The 18,735-nt window shown below is 44.8% G+C and overlaps 1 protein-coding gene across 1 annotated transcript in view; it reads left to right on the top strand.

The window, feature by feature from the left end:
* The first annotated feature begins 271 nt into the window (after positions 1–271).
* LOC308109638 (protein tweety homolog 3-like) overlaps positions 272–18,735 on the top strand; it is a 30,847-nt gene continuing 12,383 nt past the window's right edge. Inside the window, exons 1-6 of the mRNA XM_080463339.1 lie at positions 272–727; positions 1,787–1,978; positions 11,289–11,485; positions 17,879–17,990; positions 18,104–18,324; positions 18,590–18,685. Of these exons, the coding sequence (XP_080319465.1) occupies positions 1,853–1,978; positions 11,289–11,485; positions 17,879–17,990; positions 18,104–18,324; positions 18,590–18,685 (752 nt within the window). The 5' untranslated portion in view covers positions 272–727; positions 1,787–1,852. The remainder of the gene's footprint in view (positions 728–1,786; positions 1,979–11,288; positions 11,486–17,878; positions 17,991–18,103; positions 18,325–18,589; positions 18,686–18,735) is intronic.

The following is an 18,735-nucleotide window of genomic DNA, read 5'->3' as shown; positions in this document are numbered from 1 at the left end:
CATTAAATTGGCATTATCTTTTAGCACTGTGGTAAAAATGTCAGAATTTAGGATGTTTGCAGGTGATGGTCATAAATCAAAAGCGCGCTGTGGCGTGAAGTACCTGCATTCTACCGACAGGGGGAGACAGTTTTGCGCATTTGATGTCTGCCACACACAGAGAGAGGGAGAGGGAGAGAGAGAGAGAGAGAGAGATAGAAAGATAGAGACAGAGAGACAGAGAGACAGAGAGAGAGAGAGAGAGAGAGAGAGAGAGAGAGCGGGAGAGAGAGAGAGAGAGAAAGAGAACGAGAGAGAGCTGCCGCAAAGCCCCGTCCTGCGTCCTGCGGGGTTTTTAAAACACTGTTTTCTTTACGCTCCAACAACAACATCGTCCAACCGAAGCTCCGCGGCGCTGAACGCACCGACGCGGCCGCCATCGCTGGAGACAGGCGAGGGAGACGACGACCGAACCGCACCGTCAGACTGGAACAGAAAATAGATAGCGGTGCTGCGGGTCAAAGAGTTTAACCCCTAATCTGCCGACGAGGGCAGTCGGAAACGAGGAAGGGCGTCCCGGTGGAGATGTGAGCGGACCGGCTCGGTGGTTCTCTGGTCGGTGTTGCACCCGGACCCGCCGCGTTGATGCCGCAGCGCTCGGCTGCCGGATCCTGGAAGACAAAAGGCGAACGAGACGCCGGTCTGGACCGCACCGAACCACAGTCTACATCCGCTCGGGCTTCACTAGGTAGGTGCCTTTTTTTTGTTCTTCTCTATTTTCTCTTTAACATCGTTGCTCTCCTCTTGGATGCCCGCGGACGCGCGCTCCGTCCCGCGCGCCTCTCCGTCCTCCCGGTTGCCTTGACGACTCCGCGGGACTGCGGTACTTTTTAACGGACAAAGCGGGGACGAAGCCCCGTTAATCTGCTGCTAACGACGTTTCCTCGACCTACATGTGTCGGTACAGTAAACCGAGCACAATGGAAGGAGCCGTGGCTCGGATTAACGAGCCCCGGTGGTGCTGCTTGCTGTCAGTCAGTCCTGCTATTGTTAAAGACAAGATTCCTTTATGTTATAGGTTTTAATCCTCCTCATTAAAAAAAGAAAAAACACTCACATGGGTGAACAATACCCCCATTTACACCGAGTCGGTGCTTTATATCGCAGGATCCAAATAATGATCGTTTTACCCTGCATGACATTTTCTTCCGCAACACCCCACAGGGCTGCAGCTTCTAGACAACAAAACAATCCCAAACTGTTCAGTTCATGTTGGGTGGCTTTCACTGAAATTATGTCATATTGCAGTGTTTTTGCCTTTGTTGACTACACACACACACGCACGCACGCACGCACACACACACACGCACACACACACACACACACACACACACACACACACACACACACACACACACACACACACACACACACACACACACACACACACACACACACACACACACTACCTTGGACAGGTGTGTCAGTAAAAGGCTTTTTTCATCCCTGCAAACTAAATTTAAAAGAGTGATTATTGTTTTAGAATGCATTAGATGGAGGCTTAATGAAAGGTGTATTTTATGCAAGGTTGCTTGCATATGTATACATGTATACATATGTAATGTGGTGTTGATTTGCATGTTTGTGCTGCCACTTTTTCATATTTGTTAATGCATCTGTCTTTGAAGGTTAAAGAAATCCCCAGAAATCACAGTGAACAACCACGATCATCTTGTGTTTTGTTTTTGTGTGTGAAACAACATCATAAGTTGCTTTCCAGCCGTGACAGCGATGGATTTCTCCACAGCGTCCGCGTGAGGCATCTGGGGTTATAAGGGAACGAGACGACAGCCGGCAGGCAGCTTGCATCAGGATGGCGGCCGTCGTGAATTACTCTCCGCCCTGGTGGGTGAATCTGCTCCACCGGTTGCCTCATTTCAACATTGAATTTCAACTGGTGAGCAGCGACTTCAGGCCGGAGGACTCCGAATACCAGAAGGTGAGACAAGTGGAGGGAGAGAAATAATTGCCTCCCACTCGGCATTCATCATCGTCCCCTTCATCATCATTGCGCAGCATCACCTTATCATCCCACCTCCTGCCACCTGCCCACACTGTAATTTCACAGCAGAGTGGCCAAGTGGTGACTGAGGCTGCCCCGTAGTCACAGAGTTGTGGCTTCTCTCACTACATCGATCAATTTGCTTCAAGTGTGTGTGTGTGTGAGAGAGACAGAGAGAGAGAGAGAGAGACAGAGAGAGAGAGAGATGTCCTTAAATCAAGACTACGAGCCTGCTCCAGCTCCACCACTGTTCAAGGTGATTAAAAAGTGAAGAAACTACTACAAGTCTTTACTTTTGCCCCCTTTAAATATTAACAATCCTGCCGTTTCAGAAAGAGTTCAAATGAAACTGTCTGTTACCTGCTGGCAGTCCATACAATTATGTAATTTGTGATGTGGGGTAGTGAGTACGCAATGATTGCGTGGCTCTTCAGACACAATCTGAAGTGTCGGGATCAGATTTTAAATGCCTTTTTTTTCAATTTCATAGTCACCGCTGAATCATGGAAATACTATTAAAAAGACATAAATAAAACAATGACACAGACTCCCTCACAGTATGAACACAACACACATTGGTGTTCACATGTATTTATTGCTTTGTTTTTACAACGTTGGAGGGTTTGAATCCCACTGCTGGCAGGTTACTGTTGTGGCTCCCTGAGCAAGGCTCGTGACCACTGCACTGCGGCGGGCCACTACTCCCAGTGTCTGTAATTAAGGTTAACTTTGAATGGGATGGGTTCAGTGCAGTAATTTCCCCCACAGGGATCAAGATCAGTTCCTCTGCTTTGCCCTTTGGTGAGCAATGTGGGGTCACTGGAGGGCTCTCCTCGTCCTCGTGGCTTGAGGGAAATGGCAACAAAAAAAAATCAACCAGGAAGCAAACAACAGGTTTCTCATGAAACCCACATTTTTTTCTTGAGGGAACCCAAATAGCCATTGTAAACCTAGCCCCCCACCCCTCACCCTCCACCCACCACCACCGCCACACCCCGTACCTCATAACCTCATAGTGTCTTTTTTATTATCTGTACCGACGAGTTAATGTCCTCTGAGGACAAACTCTTTGGGTTCACGCTCCATCTCGGGGTGTTTGGTGCTCTGGTGTCACTTCAGCTTCAAGTTTCAAACTTTCATTCACTAGTTTTCACTGCAATAGATGAATTCAGCTCTAATTTTGAATGATCTCTCTCTCTTTCTTTTTTTCTTTTTGACCGATTCAACTTTCTCTTGAGCCTGACTCGCTGCCATTCTTTTCTCCCGCTGTTGACTTTGCAAGCTGACCTGTGTGTATATTGCAGACACTTTTGAATAGTGTCGTACTTTAAAGTTGATACCTTCAGGCTCAGAATGGTTGTAATAATACTAAGAAAATAAATCAAGAAAAAGGATGAGTCATTGTTATCAGTTAAAAGGTCACGGTGGTTGTGGTAATTCTTTGATTAAACACGGACTAAGTTGGCAGTACTTGCCTTAGACAGCAGCTCCGGCTCAAAAATGAGCTTTGGCCCAGTTTTCTGCTGCTTTTCATTACACTCCTCAAACAAGGTGACTTCCAGGTTTTTCTGCACCACAAGAGGCTGAAAGCCCCTTGCGCTCACACAAAAGCTCGAGACGCATCATTTAGAAGGTCGCATTTCATGCACCGCGGTCTCCCCTCAATGTAGTTTGCTGACATGTATGCTGATGGGGGGCGGGGGTGCAAGTTCAAGAGCTGAGCGTGGGAAGGCACCCACAGCCATGAGACAAGGGAGGGAGATGAGAACTGAGGAGGGAAGCAGAGGGGGGGGGGGGGGGGGGGGGGTCGGGAGAGAAAGATAAAAAAGAGACTGATTGGAGGCAAGAGAGGAGAGAGAAGGCTCCATGGGCCATGGGAGGTGCTTCTAAATTGCCAAATAGCCACTTCCTGCGAGCTATTCAGCGTTTAACTAAGGCCCTTTGTGCATGTGTGTGTCAATGTGTGTGCCCACTGGAATTTTAAGGACCCCCTTTTTAGACTAATTACATCCTGACATATTTTAGCAGATGAGGCTGTTTCTATGTCAGTGAGCATTCTGCCCAGTGCGATCAGATGTTTGTTCGTACACTCGTACGATCACACTCGCTTGCTGTACATACAGTGTTATATGTGCTGCATGTATATGTACAGTATGCCCGCTTTCTGTGTCAGCGCGTATTTAGCGCTTGGTGTTGTTTGTTGACGTGAGGTCACAAATCTGCCTCGGGAGGGGTGGGGGTGGGGGGATGGGGGGGGTTGTGTGTGTTATTGTGTGTGTGTCAGTGAATATAGAGATTCTATTCAGGGCGAAATCGTTAATTCTGGCTAGACGAAGGGGGGCAGAGGGTGAGAAGAGCATGAAGGAGGAGGTTGAATTGGACTGGAGGGAGGGAGAGGGGGAAGGTGGGGGGGTGGGAGGGAATTGGAGGGGCTGTAGTCTGTTGTGAAAGAATGCTCTCTTTCTTCCCTTCTTTCATTCTTTCACTCTTTCACTGGAGCCCGTCTTCAGATTGGCTCACAGTATATCTGTCTCAAAGGCTTTCATGCATCCACTCATCCAGCTGAGAAACACACACACACACACACACACACACACACACACACACACACACACACACACACACACACACACACACACACACACACACACACACACACACACACACACACACACACACACACACACACACACTTGAGAGAGAGAGAGAGATTCTTCTGTGCAGTGTTTTTCTTTCTGATGTGATTTGGCTTGGATTCATCTGCATTCAACTCTCGAGTTCTGAAACCGCTCTAAATCTTTCACTCATTCACTTACTCACTCACTCACTCACTCACTCACTCACTCACTCACTCACTCACTCACTCACTCGCTCACTGATGACTTTGACTTTCTTGGGGATGCTGACTCTGCAGCTTTTTCACCCCCCCCTCTTTTTTTTTTTATCCTGGAGGGATGAAATGGGAGCTCCTATTCCAGCCGAGGTTTTGCAAAGCATTGGAATAGTGTGTGTGTGTGTGTGTGTGTGTGTGTGTGTGTGTGTGTGTGTTATGGTAGAATCGCAGCGTCAGCTACCAGCCAGAGGGAAACAGCTGCAGAACATTACAGAAGAATCATGTGACCTGTAATAACACATACATGCATATTCCCAGCTGTGGAAAGTGATGGGTGTTTTGGATGGTTTGCTACAGTTTGCACAGTGGAAGACATTGTCTCATAGCATGCAGGAAGGGGATCAAAGTAGTGGTGTGTAAGATTTAAAACTCACTTCCCTGCTCCACAAAGGTCTCACATTGTAGCTGCTGTTGCTTGAGTTGCTCTTTGACCCAGTGGTGCAGGTGAATTCTGGCAGACTGAACACAAGGTCAGTCGGTGCCTCCGGGAAAGGAGCTGAGAGGATCGTAGCAGGCAAGACCAGCCTCCACAGTGACACCCAGGCAGGGAGAGTGCAAGGACAAGTCACCCAACTGGAAGTGATTGATCCTGTCAGCTAAAACACATGTGCACGCATTTGTAGGTGCCACACACACACACACACACACACACACACACACACACACACACACACACACACACACACACACACACACACACACACACACACACACACACACACACACACACACACACACACACGCTCTTTAACAGACGGATTGAAAGTAGATCAGTGTGCCTGGGTGTTTAACGTTTAGCCCCTCCTCCAGCCTGCAAGCTGATCTCCAGAAGGGTAGATGTGCACGCACGCAGACACACACACACACACACACACACACACACACACACACACACACACACACACACACACACACACACACACACACACACACACACACACACACACACACACACACACACACACACACACACACACACACAGCCAAGCTCACCACGGTTATTAGTAGCTAATTGATCCACACTAAATCTGCTCTGATGGTTTGTCAGCCTGACAGTTAATCTAGCGGGCATCATACACACCAGGAGGCGGGCGAGGTGGTTGTGGAGCGCTGATGAGTTTAAAATTAAGCCCTTACACCAGCTATAAAGAGTCCTGGGTCAGTTACTGCTGCTTTTGTGGTTCGAACTGGCAGCTCCTTCAAATCAGGCACAAAATGCTCATCCCCTCCATTTTCTTAAACGTAAACTACAATTTATCTTTGATATCATATCGCATCGTTTGCATGCCTAAGGCAGGGCTCGGCACTTTATTTTCCCAGAGGCCCTCAGGCAGTGCCATAAGTTGACTTCTGTTGTGCATAATCTAAATATATCTCCGAGTGGAGAGCAGCTTGTTACATGGTTGTGTTAAGCTATTGTTCCCCCATCATTCTGGATGTGTTTTGACTGGTAATGATGATTTAAAATGTAATCCTTGTTCACGGCGATTTATTCTTCACAAAATAAATACAGCGCTTCACCTTGGAGTTCTGTAAATAAATACTTAAATATTCACGTTTCTCTAAAATAAATCCTGTCTTACTATCAGTTTATCTGGGAGCAGTTGTTCGCTGTGCAACCTGCAAGCACAGAATTATTGCATGTGTCATGGACACCAATTTTTTATTGATTATATCTTATTGACCTCCCATTGACAAGTCATGAGAGCGCATGATTCTGACAAACTACTTTATATTGCAGTGGACATGTTTGTTATTACACAGCATGTCTTGTGATGAACTGATCACAGTGGATTCTAGGAAACAATTTTAGTGTGATTGTGGTTCCAACCACATACAGCAGTGGTGTTGTTCTGTGCAGGGTAATTGGCAAAGGATTAAGTTGATTGTGGTTGCATGTAGCTTCAGTGTCGTCACGCTATTTAAAAATTTTTTGACACATCCTTCATAGTGCCTTGTTTTCTGGATGAGATTCCAAACATGCTGTTTAAAACTACAGTTTCCTGGTGGACTGCCAGTGATTGGGGACTGCTGTCTGACGTCTCTGTAACTCCCGCTAGTGGCAGCCAGCTGCATGACATTTACAGGACTTTATACGTAAATAAAACCTAAATTTGTTGACTAACTATTCCATTTTCGACTAGTGGAGGGATGAATGTTTAATCCAGGCCGGCGGTGTCAAACATACGTCCTGCTAGAGCAGTGGTTCTCAATTTCAGGCCTCGAGGACCGGTGTCCTGTATGTTTGTGGTCTCTCGACATTAAAACACACCTGAATGCAGTAAGGGGCTTGTTATTGGGATTTTTTAGAAGCTTGATGATGATATCAACATTAGATTTAGGTGTGCTGAAGCTGGAAGAGAGCTAAAAGGTGCAGGGCATTTGAGGACCCCTGCGCTACAGTGTTGGATATGGATGACCTTTCAAGGTGTGAAATTGACTAACATGACATGAGCACTCCAATATCTTCAACTGGTGTATCTGTATATTTACTGGGGATTGCACTGAGACAATAGCCGATGATGAAGTAGCGATAGCATCAACGATCATGATGTATGTGCAAAACAAACCCCAAACCAAATCATGCATGCTGGATGCTGTAAAATGGCAATGATAAATTGTTTTTGGACACTTTAGTGTATCTTGTATGAGGAGCCACTGTTAAAACAAAGACATAATGTGGACTAGACTTTACGGATTATTTGTCCTGATAGAACAATTTCAAAGATTGAATGAGCTAAACTAGGACTTGATCATCTGTCTTAAAAAAGACATTTCATCTCTGAAATGAAAAATGAAAAATGTGTATATGAAAAGTTAATTAATGCTTCGGTTGTACTGGTCCGACCCACTCAAACCAATGCTCACTGGTCACAATTCATCTGAATGTAGCCCAAGTGCTAAAATGACAGTGACACCCCTTATTTAATCGTGAGGTTGACCGATCCTATGGCCCTACTGTCTTTATAAAATGTAGGTTCAAAACTGTTCCAGTAGTATAACTGTGTGCATTTGTAATGCTGAACCAGTTTGTTTTAACATTGTCAAATTTGACTACATTTAAAAAAAGTTTTTTTTATTGAGATTGAGTAGATCTGTCCTGCACATTAATCAATTATTCACGAGCCTAAGCTTCACTCAATCGTAATGTTTCGTTGAAATAAAGCTTTTTCTGTTCTCATGCTGCCAAACTGCATCGTATAGATGAACTCCTGTTTTGGGAGGGACCTCTTTTGCAGATTGGAACCATTTTCTCAGATTGTGGCGCTCCACGCGTCCTGCTTCGTCATGTTTCACAGGCCGTGTTACTTCTTATGCGGCACTTGTTTCGTCTTATGCCTGAAACAAGCAAGTTTCCTCAAGTTTGCTTTTCAAATGACATTGTCAGCTGCAAACATGCTGTTTCAAGTGCCTGTAATTTGACAACAGCTTCATCATCTTGTCTGCTGCTGTTTCTGCAGCAGGTAGCTTTAATGCTCCTATAATAACTTTATTATTACCGTCAGACATTCACAGCCTGTTGCCACTGTTTCTGACTCAATAAAACTGAAATTAGTCTCCTTCGTGAACACTATGACCATATTATCAAATTAGTTTAGCACCAGAACACTTGAAGTATTTAAAAAAAAAAGAATAATCTCAATTTGGCATTGTGTAATAAAAATAGAACAACATCTTTTGTTTCTTTTGGTGACCACTGTTTGCCTCATCACTGTATTGTTTTGATTGTTATTCCAGAAGTGTGAATATTGACGGGTGGCATGACAGCGTGAGGTTTCCCGTTTTGGCAAAGCTTAATGCATTTTATCCCATATGGTATTAATCCCTGTTGTCAGTTGTAAAAGCACAAGAGAGTTAACAATGCATTAGTGCTGCTCGTTGGGGCTTTACCACTGCACAACTCCTCCAGCACTAAGCTTGTAGATAATAATGTAGGATAATACCAGAGGCCAGGAATCTGCCCAGCTTATCTCCCTCTCCTCTTCCTCCTCCCGTCCTCGGCTCCTCTTCTTTAACCTGTTAGAGAAAAGCAATCGACTGATTTCCTCTCAGAGCAAGTCAATCAGCTGCTTTCCCATGAGAGTACAATCAAGGTAAAAACAACAGACGTAACACAGACGTTAGTCCACACAGTCGTCTCCCAATAGCCGGCAACCTTGTGACTCTGTAATGCATCTTATACTGAGATACGACCCGCTCTAACCTTACAACAGGCCACGGAAACACAAGGGAGAGCTCAGACAATAGAAGTGCAGCAGGCAGCTGAGAGCTTGTGGTTTACAGCCCCGTTTGATTATCTCCCCACAGTAGGTCACATCTTACTCGGGCTCATATTAAATCGATTGCCGCGTTCTAGTGACCCCGTAGCCTGGTTAGATGGGGCGGTTCAGATTCCGATGCTGTGCCCTGACAGGTCCGCCACACTGACGTTCTCGTTTTTTTTGGAACAGTGTGATGTTGTAGACATGATCTCTGGAGAAGACTCATAGACGCATACCCCGGCCCTTAGTGTGACTGCTTATTGTGAGTGACTGTTGAAGATTGTCCGGCATTTCTTTCCACCCATCGGCTGATTTGTAATGATCATCAATCATAGTTTCTATGTGGCGCTGATTAGCCAAATTCAAAAAGGCTGAATGGAAAGGTCAGCGTGGTAGAGATCTGATCCTGCAACAAGTGTTCGGCTCGGCTGCAGTTTTCCCTCGAGATTAGATTAGATTAGTTGGATGGTAGTTTTACCTTTATTTAAAAAGTATAGTCTGTAAACATTTCCATCAGGCTTTGCTTTCATGCTTTTCTGGTGTTCTATTTGCAATGTTGATATCTGAGAAAAATATGTGAAAAACTAATTTTGGACAATGGATCATGCTGTGAGCCGACATGAACATGTCTTTGTCACAACATTGAGGAAACAGATTATTTAACCAGCTGTTTGCATTTCCCCATTGTGACGCTGTAGATTATAAAATACACTTTGAATAAGAATGTTGTTTAAATACATGCACAAAACTACCAACCAGCCATCCAACTTTATTTCTAAAATACATTTAAAGACACCACAGTGGACCAAAGTGCTGTACAAACTAATACATAAAGTATAAAAGTGCTCAGTTTATTTATTTATTTTTAATCATGATTTCTTCTCAAATATGAAAGAGACAACATTGCTGGGAAAGGGACTCTTCCCACACATAGACCAGTCAATTAGAACAATAGTTTGATTGACCAAAATCAGCTTGAGTGGCATAGAAATCCATTTGAGGTGAGGAAGTTAGTGTCTGACATTGAGGAAAGATGGCAGTCGGCACATAAAGCAGCAGTTTAGAATATTTATTAAAAACTATATTGTCTGTGTCGAGGATCAACAGATTTCAACTGTTTCTGTTTCTGACTAGGCACTCGTCTTCTCGCAGTGCAGTAAATACTTTAACAGGTGGAGATTTTGTTTTTCTTCCAGAAACATGCCTTTGTCTCTGCATGACCCTGCAGCACAATGACTTCTCCAGACAACCCCGGAGGGGATAGAAAAGACAACCTCTCAGCATGTGTGACTTAAAAAAAAAAAAAAAAACGATTTCATCAGCTCTTGCCAAATTGCTGCAACATCCCTCATCTCTGTCTTTAGCCACTTCTCGTTTTGTTCATCTTTTTCCTACCCCCCCCCCCCCCCCCCCCCCCACCCCCACGCTCCTCGTTCTGTCTACCCCCACCACCGACTCTTCCTTCGTTTACACTTCAAAGCTTTTAGAGGGTGTGTGATCTGTGTGGTGGGTCTCTAGCGAACGCCGCTCCCCGACAGCAGTTCTTCCGCTCACTCTGTGCGTACGTGTGTGCTTGCGTGCGTGCGTTCGTGCGTGCGTTCGTGCGTGTGCGCTTGATTGGTGTGCAAACACAATGCGGTGCAGTTTTTTTTTTTTTTAATGGCATCCATCAAACTCCATTTTACTGCCAATGTTTTCAGACCTTAAATAGCTAGAGAGTGGAGGAGACAGTGCATGTGTGTGCATCTGTCTGCTGAATCATGTGCACTGTGTGTGTGTGTGTGTGTGTGTGTGTGTGTGTGTGTGTGTGTGTGTGTGTGTGTGTGTGTGTGTGTGTGTGTGTGTGTGTGTGTGTGTGTGTGTGTGTGTGTGTGTGTGTTTCTGCTCATATCAGCTACTTTGCTTCCTGTATCCTGAGCTCGCATCCTAAATTGTCCACTTCCCCGTGATAAGAACAGCTCTCATGATACATTTGTGCACCAAGGTTTTGTTGTTGTTTTTTTTTTAACCCCAAAAACCTCAAAATGCACGATAAAAATCCCAGACGTCGGGTTGCCTCTAATTGTTTCATTCTCTTCAATCTCCCCTGTAGTCTGTGCTACTTCTGGGCTCTGTGGCCTTGTTGTGCTTGGGCCTGGATCTCCTCTTCCTCCTCTTCTACTCCTTCTGGCTCTGCTGCCGGAGACGCAAGAGCGACGACTCCTCGCACTCCCATACGCACTCGCAGCAGCCGAGCGCCGACTGCTGCTGCACCGCTTGGTGCGTCATCATCGCCACACTCGTCTGCAGGTGAGAGGTTCGCCTATTAGCAGTCATGCCTCCGTGCACTGAAATAAAGTCGGATGTGTTTGAGCTCCTCTTCCTTTGTGATCGCTCCTCTCAGATTGTGGGGTATGTTACATGTGGAACACTTAATGCGATTAATCCTTCGATTTTTTTTAACTTTTGATTGGGGATGGCTGAAGTCTGCAGGGATTTGCTGGCTCAGCATCATGAATGTGCATTTGTTTCCAACAGGGGGGGGGGGGGCTCTGCAAGTTTTTTCCTAATCCAGTCCCCTATTAATAAAATGTACATTTATTCAGTCTTCCTCTGCACCCTGTAAAGCAGGCATTTCAAAATTTAGGCATGTGGGCCAAAACTGGTCTACAAGAGGTACAGTCCGGCCAAACCACCAAGGAGAGGGAAAAAAATTAAAAGAAAAAAATAGATTTATTTTTTTTATAAATTTCTTATGAGTAGTGAAAACAACACAAAGCCAACAAAACCATGCTGCTAGGGGGAGTGTGTAAAAACATGCATAATGCGGCAGCTATAGGAGAAAGAAGACTTCTGGGTATTTCACTGTATTTTACACCAGTTAATGTTTAATTTTGTGAAAAACAATGACATTTTCATCATGTATCCCCTTCGCCTCAACAAAGAAAAGCTTTCAAGTTTAAATTTAAAGGTTATTATGTCACTGTTTTACTTGTCCGCAAAACTCAAGATGAGATTGGGCTGAATGTGACCACTGAACTAAAATGTGTTTGCTGTCGAGACGACATGTTTTCGGACCAAATATTCGAAACCAGTAGAGTTTTGCTGATCGGCACGCCATTTTAGTTTTATACTCCAGGATCACCGTTAATCAGCACAAACGCATGTCTGCACCTTGATTTTGTGCAGCTCCACTCTGCCGCAGCGTGACACCGACTCTTTTCGGAGCGCCGCTGCTTTTTTCCCGGAGTCTCCCGTGTTTTCGCCGTGCCCACATTTCCAGTTCACTTGTGTATGCAGAGTTTGTACAGCTGCAATCACCGGCTGCTGCGGGGGAAATTATTGTCCAGAAAAGCCTTTTGCAAACCTTTTGTCAGTAATTTTGTCTCGATGCAGCGGGGAAAGGTTTTTTTTTTTAGTTTGGGGGTGTGTGTGTAATTTGAGCCACACGCAGACACAAAGAAATACAAATGAGGTACAGAGAAGAAGTGTAAAGAAAAATTACTGTCCAGCACAACCTGTCTGCATCTGTAGATACGCTCACCGCTTCATAATCACCTCATTTAAAAAGAATACGGAAACACAGATCATTTCCTGACCTTGTAAGATGCTGTTTTGGCTCACATAGTTACCATAGCAACCCGGTGTCCTTAGTTGTACTGTTTTGTAACAAGCAGTGAATTAAAAGCTATTTTGGGGGTACAACTGGTGTGAAGTGGTATATTCTTCTCTATAAGTCAGCATTTCGGTGAAATTCGAACCTCTTTATTTGTTTGAAGGCATTAAAATCGACACAAAACAAGCAACAAAAAGCTAAACAAATAGAGCTGCTTAAAGAGCGTGCTGCGTCCACACACACACACGTGTCCTCAGGGAGGAATCACTATCCTGAGGGATCATGTCATCCCCCGACTTGAAAGAAGAAGCATTCATTTCATTGTTTCCATTTTTCACGGTCATCAGAAACGACTGAAACTAACATAATGAAAAGTATCCTGATGTAGTTCTAAACTGCAGTATCTCATCTTCAACCGCTGATTTATTTGAATATCGACATATTCGAGGGTGACTCTAAACATATATAGAAATAAAAGTGGTGCACTGTAATCACAGCACATGTTTATCTCGAGAGCAGAAAACAAAGCCGTGCTTCCCACAGCGGCTGCGTTCGGCATTGTGAATGTGAGTCTGTAGCAGTATTCCCTCAGCCTTGTTTGAAGCCCGAAGCCCATGTTGTGGAGCTGGGAGTGGGCCAGGTGGTTACACTCCACACTGTGTGTTTATCTGACTCTCTCTGCAGGCTTTGTGTACTCTATGAGGTCTTTCACCCAGCGGTTGAGTAGGCCGCGCTCTGACCGCAGACGCTGGAGCTTTGTGGACTCTGCTCATTACGGCTCACAAATGCACATACAAGCATATTTGTCCGCTAATAGATGTACAAACTACTCCGTTTCCTTTCTCTGGTCCCGACTTCTCCTCCCATCTCCCCCCATTTCTATATCTCAGCTCGTCTCCCCCTCTCCTTTCTTTATCATGTCTCTCTGCTCGGCCTTCTTCCTGGCCTAGAAAGGTTGCTATGGAGACAGAAGCAGATTTGATGCAGAGACGAGAAATGAATTATACAGTCAGGGCGAAGCTGAGTGTGTGTGTGTGTGTGTGTGTGTGTGTGTGTGTGTGTGTGTGTGTGTGTGTGTGTGTGTGTGTGTGTGTGTGTGTGTGTGTGTGTGTGTGTGTGTGTGTGTGTTTTCATGTGACTCAGGCCTAAAGAGTGTGTGTGTGTGTGCTTTTTGCATGTTTTAATATTTCATGATTAGCTCCGATATTTCTTTGTGAATATTTGATGGATTCGAACGCATGAGCTGGCAGCCGTGTGTGTGATTGCTTGTGCTTTCTGCGTGTGCTCGTGATCTTTTGTCCGGTTAACGATGACATCATGTCATATTTTTGGCCCTGCGCCGACACGGAGGCTTCCTCCATTGCTGTGCAGAGGAGTGTGTTTAGATAGGAGAACTGGGCTCCTGCATTGGTTTTTCACAGCTGGATTAGATGAACAACAAAAAGTCTAAACACATTGTGAGTTATTGTTAAGTCACTGATGAAATGGCTGATTGTTTTTTTCATTATTATCATGGTTGTAATAATAACATTGGGATGACTGATATTGTCTTCACGTCATCTCAGGTTCGGGCTCCATAGAACATATCAAATAATGTTTCTTATTCAATGCATTTGACTTTTACAATGACATAATGTTGAGCGGTCATTTGTTTCTCCCACACAGTCTACACAATAAGGCTTTTTTTTATGATGATGTGATGAAAACATAAATACAAAAAATCCATTTGAAGAAGCTGCAATCAGAAAATTAAAGCATTAATTCAAACAATATGACTCGGAGCAGTGATTTATTGAAGTGTGTGTGATTAAATCTTCAAATCCCATCGACTTATTGTTGCAGCCGATAAAATTCAAAACTGAATAGCACTGTGCGAGGAAATCATTATCGCCTCAGTCAGAGGTAACCTGAGGCCAGGGACGCTGCCGCATCAATGCTGTCTGTGTCTGAATGGAGGTAACCGGGCAGGTCTCATATTGAATTTGATTGTTCACAGATAAAGAAGCTATTTAAAGCAGGAGTATCCAGAGGGCAACATTTTCTTATTAACTTTTATCTTTGAAATGGAATGGAAATGAACAGAATTTAGTTAGTTTTTAAAGAAAGCATGATTTAGCATTTGTTTTGTTTTTTTGTTTTTTTAAAGGCTTTCGCCAAACTCCCCACCATGGAACCCAAGATGCAAAAGTGCAGTGTCTGTTTATTTGAAACTCTATAATATGTCCGAAAGAAGCGAGACGGCAAAGCAGATCGGCCGGACAGTTAAAGTGACTGCTGGCGGGTGTTTGTGGTGCAATAGCCAACGTGTCACATACTTGTTGTTTGCTGTGTCAGTCAACCTTTTGGTAACCCAGCTGATATAACAAAACAACACAAGTAGCATTTCTTTCTAATGCTTCACAATGACCTCATTCAAGGGATTTGACACAGAAAAAACAAGACACCCAGAACTCACCTACGTTACATATGATGATAAGTCAAGTAGGCGCAGGCTGTGGGTGGTGTTTTTGGACTGAGTTTGGGATGGACCTGCCTTCCTCACCCTCTTCTGACTGAATGTTACATCTTTTGGGGTCCAACCGAGATTTTTTTGCGCTCACTTAACTACAGCAAAGCAATGTTAGCTCATGATGTCAGTTGATTTCAGCTGGGAGCGGATTAAAGACAAGACTGAAACAGATCTGTCTCTCTGAGCGAGCATCATTCACAACAGCTTCCTCTTCCTCAAAGGCAAATGGTGTCTTAGTGGTGTGTGGGTGGGTTTATTTTAATCCAAACTGCCCCGTGTTTGCTTGTCACTGTGATTCCTGAACTTTGGCCTCACTTCTGTAGATCTCCTATTGAAAGCTGTTGGTTCATAAAGCCATGAAATCCCCCCCCCCCCCCCCAGACTGGAGCAGCAGGTATTAAAACCAGCTAGATAAATATCATGGTGAGACAAAAGGAGGGATGAGAGGAGCTGCAAAGATGAAGGAGTGCCGGTGGATGAGTAGAAGTAAACAGTAGTCGAGGAAGACGATTTCGCATTTAAACTCACACGTACCCGGGTATTTAAAAATACTGAGCTATTTCTCTGTGTTTGGGCCGCGTATTTACACATAAACGCAGCTCCGACTCGCCACAAATGATGGTTCCTGAAAACTCCGGCCACAGAGGAGTTTTAGAAAAACTCTGTGTCACCAGTTGCATCTAAAGGGGGTAGGCGGATATTTACATCACAATTCGTGACATCGTATTTTTTTTCCAGGATTCTGATTGGCCGTCATGGCTTCATTCTTCTCGTTACACTGCCCCCTACAGGTTTGGCATGGTCATAGTAGCTCTGAACCATGTCTACTGTATATGCGGGTCAAGATTTTCTGTAAACGTAGAGGGGAAATATCCATTTTTGTAAATCCCGAAGTACGTGTAAACGTAGCCTCAGATGGAGGATGTGGTGAGGAGGTCAGAGGCGGTGAGGGGAGGGGCGGGGTGGAGAAAACAATGTGTGCATCATCATACAAAGCACAATAAGTGCCTCAACGTCTCTGTTCTGCTTCCCTTCTGTGTTTGTTGTTTTATCTTACACACACACACACACACACACACACACACACACACACACACACACACACACACACACACACACACACACACACACACACACACACACACACACACACACACTACATCTTCACTGTCCTGTAAGCCTTGTTGTAACATGGGGCTACTCAAGCTCTAATGGGCCCGAATGAATTGCCTTAACAACGGCCATAAATTTCTCTCTACAAATCTGTCTAGAGCGAGCGTGCAGACGGAGACAGCATCGATACAGAGAGTCGTCATACACGCACAGAGAGGGCAGAAAGAGCACGGAGGCTTTTATAGGCTGGGGGGTGGGGGTTGGGAGGTATGGGTGGGGGGGTATGGGTGAAACGGAGGTTGGATGTGATATAAACACCAGAGTGTGAGAATACGACTACCTCAGTGGTTGAGCGAGGGTTTGGTTGTGGTGTGAACATGGTCATAGAACACTTTGGGTTTGGAAGACGGAGTGTTGGGGCCATGAACCCCAGATATTGTTGCATGTGCAATGTGTGAATGTGGGTGCAGAGCTGCAGAAGGATCATATTATTTGCGGTCTGGTGACCCAATTATTGCTCTCTCTCTCTCTCTCTCTCTCTCTCTCTCTCTCTCTCTCTCTCTCTCTCTCTATCTCTCTCGCTCTCTTTCTGGTAGTGCTACCCCTGCTTGCCTGAGGCTTCGGGTGACACCATATCATACACGGGCTCAGTGGTGCCTCTATCTGTCCAGTGGTGGTACTACATGCATGTGTTCATGTTTGATTTGCTGAGCAAATGGAATAGGGATACTTTGTTAATCCCAGAGGATTTCTTTCTTACAGTGTTGCTACACACAATTAATAGAAAATAAAATGAAATATCAAATAAGAAAAAATGATCACCTCCACCAAGCATACAACAGCATAGAGCATAGCGATAGATGTGGGGATTTATTGCCCTCCGGTCCATGTCTCCCTCTTCTGCACATTTATTTTAATTGTAGGTGAAAATAAAATGCATTCTCGCTACCTCATTGTGATTTGTACTCATCAACATTCCCTTCAAAACAATCAAAATCCATGAATTTAAAAACAATAAGTGAAATGCAGCTTTTGGTGGACCTCATGTCACTAAAACGATTAGGGTACAACTTCTGGCTGGTTCCACTCATCTTGGTCCATGTTTCCCTCAAGTGTCGTGAAGGAAAAAAAAAGAAGCTCCAAAGTAACTTGATCAGTGTGATTTTTCAATTAACAGCCTGAGCTGGTCTCAAATGAACTCTGGGGTACAGTTTTCTGACATCCTGTAATCACGTTCTTGTATACTCACTGAATAATGCTTTGTTAAAGGTGTAGAATTCAGTACTCCCACAAGAAAGCTGCAGAATTACCAGAAACCTGCTGAAAAAATGAGCACTCAATCCCGTTTTGTGTTTTCCCACAAATCACACCCTGATGGTATGGGCCTGGGTGTATGTGTGTAGCAACTAGTCATTGAATTAGTCATTGTGCTAACATTTGGCTCTCCCTATTTTCTGCCTCCCAGCGCTGGCATCGCTGTAGGATTCTATGGAAACGGAGAGTCGAGCGATGGAGCCAATCGCTTGGCGTACTCCCTCCGTCATGCCAACCGCACCGTGTCCGGGGTGGAGAAACTGGTGAGTTATCTCCTGAATGGCTTCCCTATTTTTTTCTTTTCTTTTTTTTTTCCTTCTTAAAGATACAAACAAAACTCTGTTCCCCTCATCTAAACGAGTCTGTTTTTGTCCAGGTGTCAGACAGCGCCCTCGCCTTAAACCAGACCGTGGAGGAAAGCTTAGTCCAGTTAGAGACGGCCTTCCAGGATCAGACGGACTACGTGTCTATCGTCCAAAAGCTGCAGGGACAGCTGGACGAGCTGGTGAGGCTGATGGTCGACGTTCCCTTCTGGTCCAATAGCGAAGTCTCCCTGGAGGACTTGGCCCGTAAGACGGAAGCGTTTGACTTTTACAGGTCAGTAGTTACATGAAGTTGTATTCTTCTGTGCTCACAAGACGATTAAACATTTCATCCAGAAAATACTTTAAGATTGCAAGTGTGGACTTTCACCAGACAATTTGGCTTTGGATATAGCATGTACGGATGGATGAAGTGTAAACTTTCTCATAGCAAAGAACACACTTTGAGACTCTTTCTACCACATCTCAACTCATTCCACATTGGTAGCTACGACCTGCTGTGTGGATCGGTGCATAATTCCTGTCCGTGGTGTTGACAGGTGGTTGGGATACCTCGGCCTGCTGCTGTTTGACGTCCTCATTTGTCTTCTGGTGCTTTTTGGACTGATACGTAACTCTCGAGGCACTTTGATTGGGTACGTATTGTCACGTCACACCGCAAAATCGGCTCGATTGCTTTGGATGA

This window comes from Lipophrys pholis, assembly GCF_963383615.2.
Source record: "Lipophrys pholis genome assembly, chromosome: 5".
NCBI classification, from domain to species: Eukaryota; Metazoa; Chordata; class Actinopteri; order Blenniiformes; family Blenniidae; genus Lipophrys; species Lipophrys pholis.
Note: the sequence above shows the minus strand (reverse complement) of the source record. Positions and strands in the feature narration are given on the sequence as shown.